Consider the following 20,248-nt stretch of genomic DNA (forward strand, 5'->3'; position numbering starts at 1 on the left):
CATGCTTTCTCCCGGCCTGCCCGTGATTCCTTCGAAAACCCCAGGGGAGGCGTTCTTGTGCTCATTCGAGATGGTGTCGCCTGCAAGATCCGTTCTGACTTCTCGGTACCAGATATTGCTGTTCTCGAGCTCGAGCATGTCATTGTCATTGGAGCGTATCTGGCACCTGACGGGTCCCCCTCTATTGCCCGCGCATCACTACCCCCTGAACAGCATGTGTGGGAGACAGTGTCCTATTTCGCTCTTACGGGCGATAAGCCTGTCCTTCTGATGGGTGACCTCAATGCGAGAGTCGCGGCGCGACAGACCTCCATACTCCATGACCTACCGCACCCCGGGCTACCGCGCACGTCCAGGGACGAAAAGGTGAACTCGCGAGGGATTCGCCTCCTCCAGCAGGCGTCCGAAGCCGACATGGCGATACTGAATGGATCCAGTATTGACATCCATGACGAAGCGCAGTTCACTTGCTTCCAGGGACGCGGGGACTCGACTGTCGACCTTGCTCTCATGTCCCGATCTGGCACGCGTCTGATCCATAGCCTCGCAGTGCAGCACGCTGGGGAGTATTCTGACCATTCTCGTCTCGTTGTTACCATCGCGAATGCAACATCAATCCCAACACTATACCCCACGCCGTCCCGCGGCACTGGCGTCTCGCTCACACTTCCACCTCAAGTCGATGCGCGTCCTTCCCCTCTCGATCAGGTGCTCGAAGAGACTAAGTCCTCGGTCCCTTCTCCTGAGGCGGCTGTACACGCTCTGTATGGCCCTCTGCACTTCAACACCATGCCGATTACGGTACACATCGATGGATCCTGCGTCAAAACACCGTACGCGAGTGCTGGCGCAGGGGTGTTCTGGGCGAGGGGAGCTGCCAAGAATGTGTCTGCACGCGTGCCCGGTAAACAGACGAACAACAGAGCCGAACTCTACGCCGTCCTACTGTGCTTACTCGATTCCGATCCCCTACGCAACCTCCGGATTGTGACCGACTCTGAATACGCTATTCGACTCTGCTGCTACGGCGCGCCCAAGGCTGCTGAGCGGGGATGGGACAATGACCTTATGCTCCAAGATGTTGTGGCACTTCTCCGAGCACGTCTTGCGCGTACCCATTTTGTCTGGGTTAAAGGTCACAGCCGTCATGATGCTAACGATGCCGCGGATGCCTTGGCAAAAGCAGGTACATCGCTGCCGCCTGTTGGGGATTATCAGCGCATTGCGATGCCCAATTGGCCCACGCCGGCTCTACTCGGTCTTGATGACTCCAGGACCATCGACCTGCCGAAGGTCTATACCGAGCTCCTTCCGGTGCCCAAGCCGAAGCCTGGCATACCGTCGCAAGTCCCTCTCCACGATGCCAGTATCGATGAGTCTGCCCTGCGTCCCCCCGTTCGACCTGCACACCGCGGCCGTCTGAAAGCGCGGCGCGAGAAGGCTGACAACCTCAGGCGTCTCATCCAAGCCGCCAAAGAGTCCTCCGGCCGCTACTGGAAGGTCATGTTTGAACTTGTTGCTGATCCCGTACATGTCCCTCCACCGGTGCACATTTCTCAGCTGCGCGACGTCTTTGAAGCCCGCATGAACCCTGACCCCATCCCCGACCCATCCTTTGACCATCTCCATCACGAGCTCAACCGTCTCCTTGTGGCGTGCATGCCCGAGCGCACGCAGGACCGCACGCTGGGTCAACACTTCTCAAGACTGTTTGAGACAGGAGATGTCGAATGGTTGAAAAAGCGTCTACACGACAAGGGTGCACGCGGAGCTGCTGGGGTTGACGACGCTTCGTATGGAGATCTCATGGCTATCCCAAATGCTCAGCTCCTCTACCTGTACAACGAGTGCATTTCCCACAACAACGCCCCCAAGCAGTGGATGGTGACGCTCCTAGTGGGAGTACTTAAACGAGGAAAACCGCGGGCCGATGCGGACAGCTATCGTATCATTGGCCTTGAATGCTGCCTACTCAAGGGACTAACGCTCCTCATAGAACGTAGAATCCGTACCTGGGCGGCAGAGTTAAACATCATCCCGCGGTCGCAGAATGGTTTCCGGCCCGGCTACCGTACTAACAACAACGCCTTCATCTTCCGTAGCATGGTGGAAGCATGCCGAGCCAAGGGCCAAACGTTGTACGTTGCCGTGATGGACCTCACGAATGCGTTCCCCCGTACAGATCATGACACCCTATGGTCCAAGCTGTATCGCATGGGCGCCTCAGGTCCTCTCATTGACTGGCTACGGATGCTTTACAGCAGCATGCGTTACTCCGTACGGCTGGGAAAGCAGTATTCGGAACTCTTTCGCTCTCATGTCGGTATTCTCGCGGGTGACTCTGCCTCTCCAATGTTATGGATACTCTACATGGCTGATCTCGCAATCCCTGAGCACAATGACGACGTGGTCCTCGCAGGGGAGCGTGTATCTCACTTCGAACAGGCCGACGACCTTAAGGTCACCTCCACTTCTCTCAGTGGTGTTCAAGCGAAGATCAACACTGTTGTCGCCTGGTGTGCACGTAACCTCATGATTGTCAACCATATCAAGTCGCATATGATGGCGTTTGGCCCGCTGCCGCTGCATATTCCCCGAATCTTCCTCGGTGACCAGGAACTCGCATGGACCGACGTCGACACACATGTCGGCACTACCTTCGCGACCACTAGCCGGAACATACTGCAGCAGCACTACGTTCGCAAACGTTCCGATGCCAACACCATCGCCAACATCACATTCGCTGTGCGGGCCAAGATTGGTGATCTCCGTCCGACCGACGCGTTCAAGCTGTACATGGCACGGATTGATCCTCACCTCACCCACGCCTGCGAGATCGCGCTCGATATCGATCCTGTTCTCCTACGCATGCTTGAAGGCGTACAGTTCCGCTACCTTCGTCGGGCGCTCGGTCTCACGGCGCGCTCTCACACTGTTGTTCTTTTCACAGAGACAGGTCTCATGCCGCTCCGCCACCGCCGCCTCATACTGGCTCTACGCTATCTCGTTCACCTGTGCTCTCTTCCTGCGGACCACTATGCGTACTTGGCCCTGCAGCAGTCATTTGCCCTCGCACATGATGGTTCACCTTGTTGGGTACTCGACCTCCGGTATGTCCTCAGCCGTTTGCCGGGCCCAAGTCACGGCGCGCACTCCCTGGAACAGCTCCGTGATCCCGAATACGTCCTCTCACTAATCAAAATCGTCGAGAATCAACTCGATGCGTGGCTCACCGACCGTATCGATACCTCACCTAAGCTAGAGCTCCTCCGAGGTCGCATGTACATTGGGAAGAAGGGCACGGTGACTTTCCCCGTTAGATGCAGACGAGCTTATCTGGATGTTCCGGTGCACGAGCACCGCATTAGCATCACCAAAATCATGACTTCCGACCACCTCCTCTCGGTAGAACGAATGCGTTGGTCAGAGCGTAACCGCCCCAAGGTCCCTCGACACTGGAGACTGTGCAGACTCTGCACAGACGAAATCGAAGACCCTGTCCATCTCCTTCTGTGCGACGCTTCCCCTGAACTGGCAGGATGTCGGTCCGCTTTCCTGGTGACCGTGTTTGGTATCCGCCCCGTGCTACGTCAGAAGTTCTCGCAACCTCGGGAGTTCATCATGTGGACAGCGGCAGATCAAGCATGTGTTCCGTACCTTGCTCAGTTCTTCCGCAACGCACTGCGTATCTTCGATGCTGTCGCACCGTATCGCCCTCCTGTAATGTCGATTCATTCTCCGCTCCACATCGGCCCACAGCCGCATGCCCCTGCATACCCGGTCCCCACAGAGTTGCCCACGGGTGCCACCATTCGCGAGATTGACGACGGTGACGGGCTGGACAGCGAACTGGACAGCGAAGATGAACTCGATCCGATTGCTGAAGCAGAGGAGTAACGTGGAACTCGTCTTGCGTCTCATGTATTTAGCTACTGTCAGCCTAATGCCTTCTCGTCGACTACGAACCACGCGTCCTGTGTCTTTGAATACCGTACACCGTCACACATACGCCCGGAGTCGGAGTGGGCGCGACACGGTTATCGGCTGTCCTCGAGCGCGGGGGTATTGCCTCTCCATGCCAATCCAAGACTGTTCCCGGATGTTGTGTGCTGTCATGCCCGGGTGTGCCGTTTCGCTGCACGTCGTGCGGGGACGTTTCGTGTGATGCTTTTCCCCCCACCCCCATTTTGTTTTTCCCTACAAGGGTTTTTTGCTGAGGGGTGGGTGGGTTTTTATTGCACTATCGGAAGCCCCTGTACTGACACGCGGCGACGGCTGAAGTGGGACGCCGCTGGGTAATGTATTGCACATAGTAGCACATACATGTACCTAGTTTACATGCACCAGTGCTGAAGCGGCGTGTCGGCTGTAAAACAGCTCACGGGGGCCGTGGATTCACTGTGTGCGCCAAGCCGTGCGTATTGACGTGCGGTGCGGCAACCGGTTGTTCCGCTATTGGGACCGCGCCGGAAATATACCTACCTACCTACCTTACTTCGGGTCATTATTATTACAGGGTGGTCGCCGCTAAGAAAGCTCTGGCTGTTAACGGTAGCTCACTGCTGTGTATGACATACCGTTTCAACTCTCGTCGTCCATTGGCGGCAGCGAGCCTCCATGCATGGCTTGATACGCTGTGGTCGAATTGGTCTCACGACACGGCGTAACCAAGATAGCACCATGTCAGATGCTCACAACGCTGTTGACTGGTACCCGGCATAATGCCGACTACCAAGGAGTACTTTGGCATTATGTGGACACGAGGCGACCATACATCGGATTATCTACCATACGCCAATAGCGGTGTTATGCTCGCGTTCTTAGGCCCGACGGTTGCATCTGGCCCACCACCAAGGCAAACTCTGCCCCGCTTCCGCCGCGTGGGTTCAAGACCACTATCCTCCACGTTTATCCGGTGATCTGCACGGCCGCAATTCAGGTCTACTCTCCTGAACATCCACATTCATGTTCATGTATTCCGAATGCACGATTGCATGCATTGCTTGGAGCATGCGTTGACTGCTGGCCTTTCATCGATCAACGTTTATATCCCGTGCACCCTGAGAACACTCTTTCTCAACTCAAAAGGGATTTAGCTTCTTTGCTCTGCGTGCGACCATCCTGGAGGAATGGAGGGCAGGGGAATCTGTGCATGATCTACACGCGGATAACTGGCAAGTAGAATCTCTGGGGCGTCATTGCGATATATATCTACCAGCGTACATCCGCGGTGACATTCCTTCAGATCGAAGGTCTCGGGGTTACGCCAAGCACTTGCGTCCATCCCAGCATGTGTACGTGCCAGGTCCCCTGTCACAGTGCCCCACCAGCATCTGGCCCCGGCTGCGAGCGACTGCGGTTATTTCGATTCCTTCGCTTCGAATTCTATGAAGCGCTCATCACCGAGGCTTCCTTGATGAGTCTGTGTTCCGCGTTTCAGCGCCGACGTCGTCCTCGGTAAACTCATTTGCGAATTCGAGGAGAGCAGTTTACCGATTCTGCGTACTCTTTCGTAACTTGTGACAAGTAGGTATGTATAGTCAATCTGTGATGGAAATCTAGCTTGCAACGCCGTCGTGGGATGGATCGAGCGCGGTGGACTTTGGCCGGTGCTTCTTCCGCATGCCCTTTTCTCAGGACGCCCAATATTAATGACCGTCGCGCCTCGCAAGTCCACATTTCACAGCCGAGCACGGCGCATCACGGAGAACCTTTCGGTGCGTCCCAGAACGAACCACGGTTACCTCTTTGGGGCGCTCAAAACCGCCCATCCACCGCCCCCCTGGGAGGAGCGAATCATTCGCCCCGTCGGCTAATTGATGCTGACTGGGACGTCGTTATATTCGGATGACTGCCGTCCCCTTCGTGTCACTCGGAGAGAACTCTTTAAAAGAGCAGCGCCTTCGCGCCCCGGCGCCCCCAGTCGAGTATCCCAAAGACCCGATCACCCTTGCGGCCGCCCATTATTATCTATACAATGAAGCTTGGATTCGCCCTCTCTTTACTCTTTGCTATCGTGGCCACTGTCGCCGCTTCCGCGATCGGCGCCAACGCCGACCGGATGAAGCGCGGGCTCCCGCCTCTTGCGCCTCGCCAGCCATACTCTGCCTCCCGCGTCTCCGGTGAGTGACACTTCTCACTGTAAGCGGAAGCTTCGCTGACATGCAACCAACTGCAGCGGCCAAGAGGGCATCACCGTCAGGGTCACCTTCGCAATGTAACACGGGCTCAATCCAATGCTGCAACTCCGTCACCAAGTCCGACGATCCTGGAGCCGCTGGTATCCTTGGTCTCCTTGGTATAGTCTTGAGCGCTGTCGAGGATATCGGTCTGGGCTGTTCACCGCTTTCGGCCGTCGGCCTTGGCGGTAACAGCTGCAGCGCTAGTCCTGTGTGCTGTGAGAACAACTCCTTCGTACGCGAATCGCTTCGAACAACAATATTTGCACACTGACGATCACTTTCAGAACGGATTGGTATCCATCGGCTGCGTGCCCATCAACATCAGCCTCTAGACACCTGTAGGGTCCGGGCGTTTACTGTCTTTTCGTGGCATAGACATGCTTTGCGAACGGTTTTTAGTTGAAGTAGAATATCATCGTCTAATTCTTATCGCTTCTGTCCTGTGTTTCGGAGATACGTGGCGCTTCGCGAAGGTGAAGCAAACGGATAGAGACGCAAAAAGCCGCATTGAAAACATCAGAATGTGATTGTCGCTAAGGTCTAATGAACAACATTAGAAAATCGCGTTTCTTCCATGGGGAGATTGGAGTATATTGGTACGAGGAATCGTCTCGAAGCAAGATGTTGCTAAAGATAGCCGCTGTGGTCGGCAGGGAATCAGATTTTAGTACAATTTCAGAGCAAGCCACACCCCTCACCAAGTTCGTTCGCTCTGGCAGCGGGATCATCGCCCTGCTGGCTTATGAAGTGCAACAGGGATGTGACAGATATCCAGACCTAGAATACGTGAGAATATGTGCGCCGGGCCAACCTTTATTACTCACGTTAACAGACGCGGCAGGAAGTTCACTCAAGCACTGTCGGTTCGTCAGCTAGAGAAGGCATCAGTGAGGTGAAAGACGTACATCGATTGCCATATCTCTATCGAGGATTTGGGCGCAGCGCTCGTGAAACTGCCACGGTATTACTGGCTCCGAGAGGGAGTCCAGCATCTGTTTTAAAGCCTCTCCAAAAGCGAGTATATGGGTGGTATCGGGGGTTTCGATATCAGGCATAAGAGGGAATTCGTCACCAGTATCGAGGCACTGAAAGGGTGATCAGAAGATACAAGGCGGCGTGGCGAGGGATGCCTACATCTCGAATAGACACGAGTATGTCTTCCGCCGTGTCCGATAGGAACAGCTTTTGCTGCGAGATGTGATGGGTCCAGCCGCTGTACCATATCAGCGGTAAGAGCAACTTACCACATGCTCCTTATGATCCACTATCCACGATGCATGGTCCATGAGCCAATTGGCCAATCTCATGGGTTCGCGCGGTGCGTTGTTCGCCTTTTCCTCTGGAAGCAGATCCTTCGACTCCAGCGAACGGATTGGACCGGGAAGACGGGTGAGCGTCTTCAACGAGTTGCCAAAACACGTTCGCTCTGGATGCGACGAGTCAAAGGAAGTTCGCTTAGCGGAGAGACCACGAACCATACTCCCCGGTGAGGAGAACGAAGTGATCTTTGCCAAGCTCTGTATGTAAAATTAGGGTGCACGCCAGTTCAGGCGCCGTAGTCAATGATTCTGCCGTTGTCCTGTCAACACGACAGGTTATGGAAACCTCGCAGGTTTCTTCGGGAAGTAGGAGAGCCTAGTAGAGCATCTGATTAGTTGATCGCCAAAAATTGAAAATGTACGACGTCACTGCAAGAGGTTCGATTTTCAACCATTTCGGATCTGTTTCGAAACAAAACATGAAAAGACATTCTTCGTACGTGCTCGGTTACTGACGCAGTGATTCATGGGGGTCTGCTGCGACGAACCGGAAGGCGCAAGGTTGCTATACCGAATAGTCTCAGGTAGCGACAGTGGCAATTTCACAAGGCGTACCTTTCCTACATTCCGAACTTGTATTGATCTTGTCGCAGGTCTATTGTATCTACTCGCGTCCCAAGCGTCATTCACAAACATGTTGCATATCGGACGAAATGAATGAGACCGACCTCACTTTGCCGAGGTCAACACTAGTCTCCGATACCTTCAACTTGGGCGGCTCCTCAAACTCTTCGAAGTCGTAAACCGTTTTGTATAGACGGCCCAGTACACGGTCGTAACCATCTGTTCGGTGATTATCGCACTGAGCAAAGCTCCGTCTATCAGTACCGCGCAATTTTGGGGCAGCGGAGGCTGACTTTGATGATGAACTCCGCAGATACCGGTTTATGGTCGCTTTGACTTATCTCGGGATGACTCGCGTACGACAGTTGCTCGAAGCTAACGGTTGGCTCGACTATGGTCAAAATCCTGTCACACCACGCTGGTTTTCGCCTTGAAAGAACCTCAGCTACGTGTCTGCGAAGAAGGGACGGCTCGCATGCTTACTTCATGTCATAGCCCATCTTGTCTGTCATAACTCCTGGTGCGAACCGATATGTGCTGTGAAAGTAGCAAGGAATGAGCAATTCTCCTCAAGAGATGAAATCTAGAATACACTCACGGTAAATGAGCAATCTGATGCTCCGAAAAGCCAACGAATGCCTTGCTCTTCGTTATGGCTATTTTCAGCTACGCACGGGAATTCAGTATTCATGCAGGCAGACACCTTCTGCGAGCCTGCGAACCTGATCAAATCTTTGTACCGAGTCCAAGTAAATATCTCTCGCAGCAGAACCTAGGATGTTTCGCAGGTCCTGGTCCGGTAAATCGATCCGATAGTTCAAATCTATGCTTTTCAAGTGTTAGCCATGACTTTGAGCATATTTTAACAATACATGCCTCCCTATGGGATGAGCACTTAGTTGAGGCGAGCAGTAGCCGATATATGCAGTGCTTGCTCACCATCCAGAACAGGCAATCGCTCTCAAATACGCTATATGCTTCTGTATATTGCGAGGAGCTCGGGTTCCAAGCACCGTTGAAGACAAGTCGACGAGACAGGTCGTGAAAATCAGCATTCCGGCGGTCGACCATCTCGTCGAATGCAGCGAGATGTGCGTTCACGAAGGTCAGCACAGTCGGAACAGAGGTGCTGTCGCTCAAAAGCGGAGCCAGCGTGATCCGTACGGCAGTGGCGCCCTTGTTGCCCTTGCCATGAAGTCAATAAGTGATATCTTAGGTATCCCCGTAGCTCGAATCCCTGACCATTAGACCCATGATACCGGCTCCTACGGAACAGGTCTTGACGTCAATCACCGACGGACGGAGACGTTTCTTAACCATAACGATGATTAGCATCCCGACGAGCTGCTTTGAAGCTAGCTGCAACAAGCATCAGCGACTCATCTCTTGCATATGAACCTTCAGTTTGACCTTTTCGTACAGCTCTGCTTTCTCGCCAAGGCCAGCGAGAACAGCAGCGACCCACGAGTCTTCCCTCGTCGTGTCCGTCGCATATACCAGCGCTCCGGTCGACAGATCAAGTTCCTGAAAGCCGAGGACGAGGAAATCCGGATCACTTTCTTCCTCCTTGACCGGACTCGCGACAGCGACGGCATCGGTTTCTTCCTTTGCGAAATCTTCATTCGGAGGAGCGGCAACCGCTGTTTCCGTTTCGGACGAAAGTGACGACTTCTTGTCGTCCTCTGTGCCCGAACCGCTTTCTGTCGAGAATTGAGTACTTAGAGTATAGCGAATTTGAGTGTCTTTTGTCCAGTAACATACGAGTCTCAGCACCGAGAACCTTATCCAGCCCCACATCAAGCGGGGACACGGTCGGCACAGGCGGCAGGAAACCCGACCCGACGCCCCTTCGCCCGCCGACCCAGCCAGCGAGGTCCTGCGAGGGCAGCTTGCCGTTCACGTTGAACGTTCCCAGGCGTAGTCTGTACGTCGTTCGACGCGACTCGGCATCCTGTTCTTGAGCGCATGCCTCCCGCGCCCGTGTGCGCAACCAATCTTCTCGGATGATGGCGATGTCTCCGGCGTCGTCGCCGGGGTCACCTGCACTAGCCTGTGGGCGTAGTCAGTCACACGATCCAGACGCCAGGGAAACGAAGAGCATGACTCGGATGCTTCTCTTCCGTAAAATGTCACGGAGAGGGTGCTCGGGTCATGAGAAGCATGCCGAGTGTCAGCTTACTTTGGATAAACGCGTGTGTAGAGGTTGCGTTACCACCCTAAGATCCGGCGGAGGTGATTTGGACGAGAAAGGTGGTGTCGCTGGATCGATTGGACGAGGAGATCGGGATGTAAGCAAGCAGGTGTTAAAGAGGGTTCGAAGAAGCGATGATTAGCTTTGGAACGCATTGTCTATCATATACGTAATGACGTACGTGAGTGCTGCCTCGCTGTGTATGGCGCGAGCCACGAGTATGTCGTTACGGCGGTTGACGTAGGAGCGGAATCTAACTTGGAGATTCAGCGGGTGCTATTCACACTGGGAATAAGAGACACATCGCAAGTTGTGTTGAGGTAAAGGGTGGTCACGGATATGGACGAAGCCGATTGACAGAACGGATCGTTTACCCACCGGCAATTTCTTTCAGACGTTTATATTCGGCCAGGAGAGCGCGAAGTTGCGTTAGGTCATGCGTTAACAGGGTCAGAGGCGGCGATGAACCGTCCGGCGTTATTGTGACGAAGAGATCTACGAACGCGTGGTATCAGATGACCGCTCACGAATGCATGAACGAGATCCCTCGCCCCGCGCTGTGCACACTGACCAGTTTTGGGCTGATTGAGAGTCGCCGAGGTCCCAAATCCAACCAATTGCTGACTCCCTTGGGCCATAGTGATGGAGAACCGGCCAACAATGGGGAATACGTGCTCCACTGACACGACACGGGGTGCAAGCGTAGATCCGGTCGGAGGCTTGAGAACGAGAAATGCGCCTTGCTCATCCTCGCCAAAGTATTGGTGTGATATCACGGCAAGAACGCGCCTATCCTTGTCTTTCAAGTCGCCAGCAGGCGTCGGGGGAGACCCGTCATCGGAAGTGGGCGTCGCGTAGGCTTGCAGCGTCACTTTCAGCACCTCCGAGTCGCGCAAGACTTCGCGTGCGGCGTCCTCCATGGTGATAAGCTTCAGGTTAGATGCGATTCTTTGCCAGTTCACAAATCCGAGGGCATGTTTGCAACGATCAAGTTATTATTGTCGGATCGAGTGCATTGACTGCAGTAGCTATAGTGACGTAAACCCACGGCAAAGCGATGCTGGCAAACTCCGGACGTGGCCGGGGTCGAAGCTGGAATGCAACGAACGGACCCCGAGGAGCGCTGGGGTAGGCAATCGAGCTCGGGCGAATTCTCTGGAACGACCTCGCCAACGTCGCGCGACCGGACTCGGCTTCGCGACTGTCGCGCCACGACGGTAGCACGCACATACGGCGTAATAAATGGGACGGTAAAACAAATCGAACCCCGTCGCTCATTCTCGGCATGACGAGACCATTTGGAGCGATTCACCTGACCGGTGGCATGCGACCAGTCTGAGTCCCGCATATAAAAACGGCAGCTCTCGCGGATTCCAAACCTTGTACTGAACAGCACTTCCATCCACCGTAACGACCACTCTCCGTCTCTGCCCAACGATTCCCCTCACACCAACATGACTCGCACCGAGAGGTCTGCATTCCCCCGCGCGGTTGCTAAGGATCGCCATGAGCCCAAGAACGGTATCGACAAGCACATCCCCAAGAACGGGACTGGCGGCCACAACTGGGGCAACCCAGCGAAGGAGTACGAGCTCGAGGCTCAGGCGTTCGAGGATGAGCAGCTCGAGTTCGACCCCGACGTGATCCACCCGAAGAGCGGTGAGTAGCGCGCGTCATGCCCGATGATGTCATCGCGATACTTATCCACCTTGCAGGCGTTGAACGACGCGCTGAGCGTGCGTCCGTGTCCTCACTCTCTCAGGAGGAAAGGGACAACGCCGTCAAGTTCCGCAAGAATGCCCTCAAGGCCGATGGTATGTACTCTCACAAACGCAGCAATCGGACGTGTCGCTCATGGTCGTAACTACCTATACTCAGGCATAGACCTTGGGTCCATCGCGCGGACGTCCGCAGCTGTCTCCACGTCCCCTCCGAACCAGTCGATCCCCATTACCAATGACGCCGACACCTCCAAGCTGAAGCCCGATGAGCTTACCTGAATAATCGATGTTGTCCTAATCAGAATCAAACAACGCATTAATGTACCATAGACCGCTATTGTATTTATAGTTAGCCAAATTGCCGATGCATAATCCGTGTGTCACGAACAGCTTGATCGTAAATTAAAGGGAGGAAATCTTCAATATAGTGTATGGAGTGAGATGGATAGAACGAGTTTGCACTGCGTGGAGAGCAAGTATACCTCGGATCCCTCAGTGCACCGGAGTTCAGTCAGTGCACGACCTTTGATTGATGATATTAGTAATACAGAGCAAATATATGCGCGGCGTGCGTATGCAAACATCGAAACACATGCAGGAAGTTATGAAGCATATATCGGGCGCGGAGGAGGAGGGGGAGAGAAAACCAGAAGCACACACAATGGTGGGAGAGGGGGAAGGGGAGATATGGAGATGAGGAGATATATGATACCACAGATCTAATGGATGAATAAATAATAAGGAGGTCCGTAAGATAATAAGGAGAACAAACCGCCCGTCCGGTAAATGCAGGATGAGTTATACTCCATTTTCTTTTTGTTCCAGTGAGTTTCCAGGGGAGAATCACAAAAAATCACCACCCGTTGTTGTGATGCGCATGCGTGAATTTGTATTCGTTCGGCGCGTGCTGCTGCTGCCAACCGTCGTGTCCTCCGCCCCACGTCGTGGCTGGTGGTGGCGGCGCGTGCGGGTCGTCGTACGCCCCGGGCCGCGCAAACTGCGCAGACTCGGGCGGCGATGGATACATGCCCGTCTCCTGTGGCTGATGTTGTGCAGGGTAGGTCGAACCCGCGAGGCCCCTCGGTGTGAGTTGCATCTCGGGCCCGGCAGGATCGGGCGGCATGCCGAGGCCCATCATAGGGTAGCCGTCCTTGTACTGGCTCGCGTCCGGCTGTCGCTCCTGCGGGGCGTAGCTCGACATGTACGGGTATCCCTGTTGAAGAGGGGCGGAAGGCGGCGCCGGCTGTGGTTGCTGTGGCTGCTGTGGCTGACGATCGCCGTACGTCGGTGGGCTCTGCCGCAGCGGATACGCGGTCGGTGGGCTCGGTTGCGGCGCCGACGGGCCATTGTCGTAGGGAGAGCTGGACTCGGATGCGCTTCTTTGACCAAGCGCATCGACGCTCATAGCGTACGCGGGTGCGGCCTGCATCGACCGGGACGTGCTCTGCAGGTCGAACACGGACGAGGCCCGCGACGATGCGTTCTCCTGGGCGTACGCGCCAGCGGCCTGCCGCTGCACGTGCGCCTCGCCGAACGGCAGCTCGAGCGTGCTCAGCGTCGGGGTCGCCTGCGCCGACGCGGTGGACGACGCCAGCGAGCCGCCGTATGAGTTGTGCGGCGGAGGCGGCGGGAAGGCACCGTGCTGCGACCTCGTCCGCTCCGTGGCGGACTCGGGCGCGGGCGTCGACTGCAACGACGCCGAACTGAGTTGTCGCTGGCTCGGAACGATGATAGGCGGCGGTGCCCCGGGGTGGTCCGACTGCAACTGCTGTCGTTGCGCTTGCTGGTCGCGGGCGCGACTGTAGACAGTGCCCTCCTTCCCCCGCGCGCGTATGCCAATCGGCGGACGCGTCTTCCCGTCGCTGCCCGTCCTTGGGCGCGACACGGCGCTAGCGGCAGGCACGAGCAGGGGCCGAGCTTGATCCGCCGCTTGGGGCGTCGGTTGCGGGACTGGCGGCGCTTCGCGGATAGTAACGGTGGTGGCGCTGACGCTGGTGCCGGTGGAGGAGGAATGCGCGCTGTTTGTCGATGTGGACGGGCTGACGGTCGCGGACGGTGGTACGGTCGTGACGGACGTCGTTACCGGCGTTGGCTCAGCGGCGCGGACCATCGCCCCGGGCCCGACGTATGGCAGTTGGAAGCCCGCGCCGAGCACGTCCTCTGCCTCACTCCTTTTCCGCTTCGCACCTGGATGGAAAGTGAGCCCGACGGCCATGCCCGTCTTCGCGTCATCCGCCTTCTTCAGCATGAGCTCGATGACGCGCACGGCCTCGTTTGCGTGGGTGCCATCGCCTGCCTTAGAGGGGGGTGACACGAGCGGATCCCTGAGGATCTCGAGCGCTACTCGCACGTCCTCCGTAGCAGCGGGCGCCAGCATCCCGTTCGGCTCGTGTATGAGCGCGTGCGCACCTGCGTTTGCACCGTCAGACCCCGCTGAACACAGTCCACAACCATCGACAGATACTCACAGACGACTGCCGCCCCGAACACGCTCTTTCCAAAGTCGTAGAACCCAAACGCCGCAGGCCGCGTCTGCCGCCAGACGCCGTACAACGCCTTGCTCGCCCCGATGATCTCGTGCGCCGCGTTCAACGTGGCGTGCACCGCCTGGCCTGGCCTCGGGCGAGCGCGTGCCGACGAGCGCGTCTTGAGGAAGGGAAGGTACAGCTTGAGGATCAATGAGGAGGCGACGATCGCCAGTTCGCATTGCTGAGCGAGAAGGATGGGGTTGGTGGCATCTGTCGCAGCCGAGAGCGACAGCCGGAACGCAGGCGGGAGATCCTTCGTCCACTGCAAAACCTCGCCCTCGATCGTGGCGGCCTCTTCGAGCGTCATCTCGCCCTTGTCGCCCAGCACGTCCCGATATACGCGCTTCTTGATCGCCTTGACCAGCTGGGCTTCCTTGCACTTGAGCCCGAAGAACGCGGAGGATGCGTCGCCATCCTCGGCACGGAGCGGTGGCGGGATCGGAAGCGAGGTGCAGTGCGGACCGAACGCAGCCTCGTCCACATCCGCAGGCATCTTGGTGGTGTGTGTGTCGTCCGCAATAAGCGGCGGATGCCCCAGCGCATCCGAAACGAACCTAGAAAGGGGATATAAACTCCCTCGTCCATCAGAGAAAGCGAGATGAAACCGACACGTCATAATAATACACGTCCCACCACGCCCTGCGTCGCATCTCCGCCTCGAACACGCCATACCGGCCTTTCCATTCGTCTGGATCGCTCGCGAGCCCCATCGTCCTCGCGACGCTCACCAATTTGCCCACGAGCGGTAAGAGCGCATTCGGGAGGCCCTGACCGGGCCCGCCGGGTCGGTGGAGGAGATACAGGATCTGAAGGATCATTCCTGACACGGTATCGAGGTCGTATGCGTGCCCGGGCGCGAGCTCTGCTATCGAAAGCGTGTGCACGGAGAGCGCGTAGAGCGATCCCGCCGAGTCTGACGCAGACGGGCAGGATTCCTCAGGTTCGGCGGCGGAGCGCATGAGCACGTCCTTCCTGTCGACGTCGTCCGCGTCAAGCGCGAGTCCGTACGAGGGCAACTCGGTATCGTTCGAGAAATGCCCAAACGAGCTGTAGCCGGAGGAAGAGCCCGTCGAAGGCGGAGAAGACGTGAACGTCCATCCAGAGCTAGCGGCGGTCGCCGGAGCCGAAGTGGAGTTGGAACCAGCTCCGGCAGGTGCCGCGTCCCCGCGCTCGACGAGCAGGGAGCCGAGCGCGAACGCGGCCGCGACCGACGCGAAAAAACCCAGGGTCGTCGTTCTTGGTTCCTCCGAAGGTGAGGAGGATGAAGAGCCAGAGGGGGACGGAGATGATTCTGGGAAGGCAGCGAACAGGGCGTCCACGCGCCGGCGAAAGTGGGCCCAGTGGAAGGAGGGTTGGGTCTTCATGGTCTGCTCGACGGCGTCGAGCATCCTCTCTCGCGTCGCTCGCGAACGAGGGAGGAGGCGGACGAGCCGCGAGGTGACGCGAGGTGCACCCTCGTCGTCGGCCCCGGGCGAGGAAAAGGAGGGCGCGCGGTAATAGTCCATGGGCGGGAGTGTGGTCGCGTTCGCGAAGGGGCTGTGGGAGGAAGAAGAGGGAGAGGGTTCGAACGCCTCCGCGCTAGACGGGTCGATGCCAAGGTCGCGGAGCCAGATCCCAGCGATGTCGTCTACCGAGATGGAAAGAGAAGATCCGGAGGGACCGGTGGCGAGTATCGTGCGGTCGTTGACGAACGGCGGATGCTGCGGGCAGAGGCACGCGTGGGCAGACGCGGGGTGAGGATGGGGCGGGTGCACGGCGGTGGGTGGGGTGGCAAAGGTCGAGGAGGGAGGGGCTGGGGTAGAAAAGTGAGAGCTGGCAGAGGGGAAGGGCGGGTAGCCGCCGCCGACGGTGGCCAGGGTCGTGGCGGGAAGAGAAGCCGGCGCGAGCTGCTGGAGCTGGGCCGGAGTGAGCATGTCGAGCTTGGCCTCGATGGTGAGGACGCGGTTGTGGAGGGACTGGACGTCGACCTTCTCCATCGCGCCCTGCGTGTAGATGCAGCGCGGGATGCATTCGCGCTTCTGGCACTGCGAGCACGGCGTGCGACGGTCGCACTTCAATTTGAGCCGTTTGCACTAGATCTCCGTCAGTTACCGCAGTAGAGAGTGGTGGTCGTGGTACTACGGACCTCGGCGCAGACGACGGTGAGGCGCGATCGGATTTGGCCGCTGTGCAGAGGCGAGTGTTATGGATCGACGGTGGTCAACAGGTAGGGAGGACGGCGGACGACGCACGAGACATGGCTGCTGCTCCGCTCCTTCTGGTTCTCGCCCGAGCCGGTAGAAGGCCGGGTCGGGTCGCTGGACGGGTACGACGATGAGCCGGAGGCATGCAGCGGCGAGGGGCCAGGGCTGTGGGTGGCGTCTCTGGAGTCGTCGGCCATGGGGTCGGGGTCGGGCTGGGCGACGACGAAGAAGTGGTGGGGGACGCCGTGGGGAGCGATGGGGACCCACAGCTGGAGGTCGGCGGCGGCGGCGAGGAGGAGGAGAGGAACGGTGTCCGGCAACTCAGACGACGCGTTCTTTGAGGGGAGAAATGGGGAAGAACCAGGAGAAATGAAGAACCCAGGGCCTGCCATCACTCGCCCACGCTCGTCGCGCCCGGCATCCACCCCATTCGCCCGCCCGCTGCCCGCGGCATGCGCCAGGACGACCCACTCATCCCCGCCGCGCTCTATCCATAGCCAGACCGTCGATCAAACGCCCTCCAACGTCCCCGCGCACGCCCTCCTCGTCGTCCTCGCCCACCTCTCCCGCCAGAAAGCACGCGGGGGCGGGGGGACGCGGCTTATCGGGTGGCCTGCGCAGGCGCGGCCCAGGCACTGCTCGTCATGTGCAGGGTCTGAAACTTCCGCCCTTCTTCCCTGATGCACCATCTTTCGGACTTCCAGTCGTCGCCCCAATTAGCCCGTCCGCGACTGTGCCAGCGCGAGTGTGTCGCGACTCGGCGCCGCCTCTCGCAGTCGTATGGCAACAGCAGGCTGATCGCGGCACGAGTTGCTCTGGACGCATGTGCCCCCCATGCGCGATTATTTCGTCGCCAAAGCACCATCACGGACCCGATCGCGATCGCCCGGCAGTTATAAGCTTTTGGGAAGACCGCGTGATCTGCCCGGCGCGCTCCCACCCGACCCGCGTCTCCCACCCCTTCCCTGCTCGAATCCGCTCTTCTTCGCCCCAGAGGCTGCTAAGCTGGGTGCACGAAGCCCGACAGGCGCGATAGCCTTCGCCCGATGGGAGCCACGATCCCGCTTCCAATCCATCGTCTGCTGTGAATTCCTGCGCCCCTACTCTACCCCAGGCGCATGCGACCATCGACTGCGTCGCCAGTCACTCCTTCAAGCCAACGTGATCCCAGTCAAAGTCATCGGCCGGGTTTTGACTTCCGGTCCTGTCAAGCCGCACTCCAGTATGGTCACCGCCGCACAAGCTCGCCTGCTTACCGCATGCGCTGACGCCACCGACGCGTCGTCTGATAAGCGCGGTCGGGACTCGGAAAGCACATAGGCGTTGCCTGACGTGGCATCCTTCCGGGCTTCCCGAAGTCCGACATTATCGTTCCATATGCGGACCGATGTGCGCGACGGCGACAGACCAAGGCCGAATTCAGCGCTCAGCCTCTCCGTCTCCGATCGCGCTCAGGCCACTACGCCTTGAACGTGCGCGCCGCAGGCGATCGTATGTATCTTCCATCTCACCGCAAAGGGCAGGCGGGAGGCTATCAGTGATCCCTGTCCCTCGACCATGTTATCCAAACCGAGCGAACAATGCCCTATCGCATGCACCTTGCCACCGGCAGTTCACTATCTCCCAGCTGATCTGCCCCCGTAAATACGCTGCGGATGACCGGACCGAATATCCTCATACTAATGATATCTTGCATTGATTCCGTACGCGTCCGTCATCTTCCGGAGTCGATCGAATGACAACGTCAGCTCAGGCTCGCTTGCGTGGCTGTTGCTACATACACCTCGGGCGCCCACCGAGGCATCCGCGGAAGCGACTTCCGCAGCTCATAGCGTATGGAAACCGTTCCAATTCCTCTGTTGGTTTCGTATAGCATACGCTATGCATATGCACGCTGACCCTCGCGATCAACGCACGTGTCACAATGCACCGCATCAACTGAGCGTCGCCAAACTGCCTAACTCATCGACCATATTACGGTTCATCATACATTGCCATTCAACCACTCGTTCTGCGAGGGAAACGTCCATTGATACAGGCACTATAGAACGCCGGAAATGATGCGCCTTTACGAGCGATGGTCATGATAGAAAATTGCCGAACGACGTATGATTGCCGGAAGAAGCGTAGCGATTCCATGCAAACAGCTGGACAGCGCGCCACACCTTGTCGACCGTGGATCCTTCCTGACCATCTTCCTTTTCCGTCCTTTCTCTCTCAAGCACCTCCGAAAATCAGAGCGGGCTCGAGGGGCGATGCGCGCTCTGACTCCCCCCACGATCCGCGCCGAGGGGGTCGACGTGATTTATTGAATTCTGTAGTCTCGACCTCGTTCCCAAGACATTTTGTGTTCGACGTATGCGCGGGAACTTGTCAGGACTCGACAGGAATTTGTAGAGCGGGTACCCAGAAGCAGCGTCCCGTCTCACCCGTGGTCCATAGCGCCCACGTTTGACAGCGAAAGCCCCGTCCGGTCAATTTGCGGCATCCGCGCTCTTTTGACTCTTTCGACCGCGCCATCGCCGACGGCTTCGTGGCGCTCGGTCGAACGGTTGTCTCTCGGAAATCGAAGACCATGGTTCACATCGCAGAAAGATGCTGCCCTCTTCTTCTGGCGGCCATCGCGCTCAATCATGAGCGTTGCGCATGACCGTGCGCAGGCGTTTCATTCTGCGCTCATCGAGGCCTGAGACCTGCGAGGACAATCGGGCCTGGGGCCTTAGAATCCCGCGGATATCTTAGCCGGCTCGTCTGTTCGGTTCAATGACCAGTCCTCATCTGGTGATTCTGTCTCCCACGAGAGGTTTCATACCGGTGTGAAACACGAGGATCTCTCTTCCAGGACCCAGGCGCCTCTCCAGGTTAATATCGAAGGGGCCAGGCAGCACACGGTCTCGCCATGGCGCGGTCATCTGGTCCGCAAGACCCCACGTCCGCTCTGGGGTTTCCATTCACAACGTGAGTTGTACATATCGATTCCTGGCTTCCGTCGTCCCACCTGTGAATGAGCGACGGACATGCTACGGACTTTGCCATGTTCTCGCATACTTCCTGGAGCTAACGCGTCTTCTCGCGAGGTATCCTCGTTGCACGCCCAACACCAGCGCACAGCGTACATACCGAGTGGCGGGGTTCGACCACTTCTTGCATTCCGCGCCCGTTGTCGTCATGAATGTTATGCGAGACAACGGACGCTGTGCCTTGCGGCGTTTCAGATTTGAATCGTTGAAGGCCACTATGACGATTGAATCTTCTGGCCGTTCGCTGTTCGTTTGCAGTTATCAAGAACCAACAGTGCCCCATATTGAGAGGGGCTTCTCGCCGAGCGCTACGTTCTCCTGATCTCTATATGAACGTGCGACACCTGGAGCTGCTTTGGGCGCCGTCCTCCCCCTATATAGCAGCGCGACAGACGGAAACGGTCACAGGGCAAAAGAATATGCATGCGCTGCCCCCTACTTGTTGACGTTTCGGATCCGCTCCTCGGGTGCGAACGAGCGTGTGCAGAGCGGGACATCGGACAGCCGCGATCGAACGACCTCTGATAGCGTCGTTCAGCG

At 57.4% G+C, this 20,248-nt stretch overlaps 7 protein-coding genes across 7 annotated transcripts; 4 read left to right on the top strand and 3 right to left on the bottom strand.

The window, feature by feature from the left end:
* Positions 1–738: 738 nt before the first annotated feature.
* PUNSTDRAFT_23309 (ribonuclease H-like protein) lies at positions 739–1,194 on the top strand (the record flags this gene model as incomplete). The annotated part of the gene is made up of 1 exon (XM_007379440.1): positions 739–1,194. A coding segment is annotated over one exon (456 nt), but the record flags the coding sequence as incomplete, so codon positions are not given.
* A 390-nt stretch (positions 1,195–1,584) lies between these two features.
* Positions 1,585–2,241, top strand: PUNSTDRAFT_56960 (uncharacterized protein; the record flags this gene model as incomplete). The annotated part of the gene is made up of 2 exons (XM_007379441.1): positions 1,585–1,847; positions 1,941–2,241. Coding segments are annotated over 2 exons (564 nt in total), but the record flags the coding sequence as incomplete, so codon positions are not given.
* Positions 2,233–3,513, top strand: PUNSTDRAFT_24260 (uncharacterized protein; the record flags this gene model as incomplete). The annotated part of the gene is made up of 1 exon (XM_007379442.1): positions 2,233–3,513. A coding segment is annotated over one exon (1,281 nt), but the record flags the coding sequence as incomplete, so codon positions are not given.
* Positions 3,514–5,931: 2,418 nt separating this feature from the next.
* On the bottom strand, positions 5,932–11,179 carry PUNSTDRAFT_96559 (DNase I-like protein; the record flags this gene model as incomplete). Its single annotated transcript, XM_007379443.1, has 25 exons — positions 5,932–6,122; positions 6,179–6,414; positions 6,467–6,822; positions 6,881–6,959; positions 7,007–7,039; positions 7,088–7,267; positions 7,317–7,370; positions 7,427–7,608; positions 7,658–7,817; positions 7,872–7,903; positions 7,958–8,006; positions 8,057–8,105; positions 8,170–8,303; positions 8,359–8,494; positions 8,549–8,602; positions 8,664–8,731; positions 8,788–8,890; positions 9,003–9,250; positions 9,308–9,424; positions 9,476–9,765; positions 9,827–10,115; positions 10,245–10,324; positions 10,438–10,509; positions 10,635–10,751; positions 10,828–11,179. 23 exons carry the CDS (start codon positions 11,174–11,176, stop codon positions 6,716–6,718), a joined length of 2,982 nt encoding a protein of 993 aa, XP_007379505.1. The 3' UTR covers positions 5,932–6,122; positions 6,179–6,414; positions 6,467–6,715.
* A 470-nt stretch (positions 11,180–11,649) lies between these two features.
* Positions 11,650–12,355, top strand: PUNSTDRAFT_49326 (uncharacterized protein). Its single transcript, XM_007379444.1, has 3 exons — positions 11,650–11,915; positions 11,972–12,070; positions 12,135–12,355. Exons 1-3 carry the CDS (start codon positions 11,711–11,713, stop codon positions 12,254–12,256), a joined length of 426 nt encoding a protein of 141 aa, XP_007379506.1. The 5' UTR covers positions 11,650–11,710; the 3' UTR covers positions 12,257–12,355.
* A 255-nt stretch (positions 12,356–12,610) lies between these two features.
* On the bottom strand, positions 12,611–16,033 carry PUNSTDRAFT_118038 (uncharacterized protein). The gene is made up of 3 exons (XM_007379445.1): positions 15,115–16,033; positions 14,446–15,059; positions 12,611–14,386 (listed from the first exon to the last, which is right to left on the bottom strand). The coding sequence occupies exons 1-3, from the start codon at positions 16,008–16,010 to the stop codon at positions 12,831–12,833; spliced, it is 3,066 nt and encodes a 1,021-aa protein (XP_007379507.1). The 5' UTR covers positions 16,011–16,033; the 3' UTR covers positions 12,611–12,830.
* Positions 16,034–16,048: 15 nt separating this feature from the next.
* PUNSTDRAFT_81062 (uncharacterized protein) lies at positions 16,049–16,997 on the bottom strand (the record flags this gene model as incomplete). The annotated part of the gene is made up of 3 exons (XM_007379446.1): positions 16,737–16,997; positions 16,631–16,670; positions 16,049–16,577 (listed from the first exon to the last, which is right to left on the bottom strand). Coding segments are annotated over exons 1-3 (717 nt in total), but the record flags the coding sequence as incomplete, so codon positions are not given.
* Between the last annotated feature and the right edge of the window lie 3,251 nt (positions 16,998–20,248).

Source organism: Punctularia strigosozonata (genome assembly GCF_000264995.1).
Source record: "Punctularia strigosozonata HHB-11173 SS5 unplaced genomic scaffold PUNSTscaffold_1, whole genome shotgun sequence".
In the NCBI taxonomy this organism is placed as follows: Eukaryota; Fungi; Basidiomycota; class Agaricomycetes; order Corticiales; family Punctulariaceae; genus Punctularia; species Punctularia strigosozonata.

Bases quoted from the DNA above. Each gene is read 5' to 3' on its own strand.
- PUNSTDRAFT_49326 (XM_007379444.1), top strand. From the start codon at position 11,711: ATGACTCGCACCGAGAGGTCTGCATTCCCCCGCGCGGTTGCTAAGGAT. The intron at 11,916-11,971 runs GTGAGTAGCGCG...TCCACCTTGCAG, and splicing joins CGTGATCCACCCGAAGAGCG to GCGTTGAACGACGCGCTGAG. The intron at 12,071-12,134 runs GTATGTACTCTC...ACCTATACTCAG, and splicing joins GAATGCCCTCAAGGCCGATG to GCATAGACCTTGGGTCCATC.
- PUNSTDRAFT_118038 (XM_007379445.1), bottom strand. From the start codon at position 16,010: ATGGACTATTACCGCGCGCCCTCCTTTTCCTCGCCCGGGGCCGACGAC. The intron at 15,060-15,114 runs GTCGGTTTCATC...TCCCCTTTCTAG, and splicing joins GACGTGTATTATTATGACGT to GTTCGTTTCGGATGCGCTGG. The intron at 14,387-14,445 runs GTGAGTATCTGT...GTGCAAACGCAG, and splicing joins GTTCGGGGCGGCAGTCGTCT to GTGCGCACGCGCTCATACAC.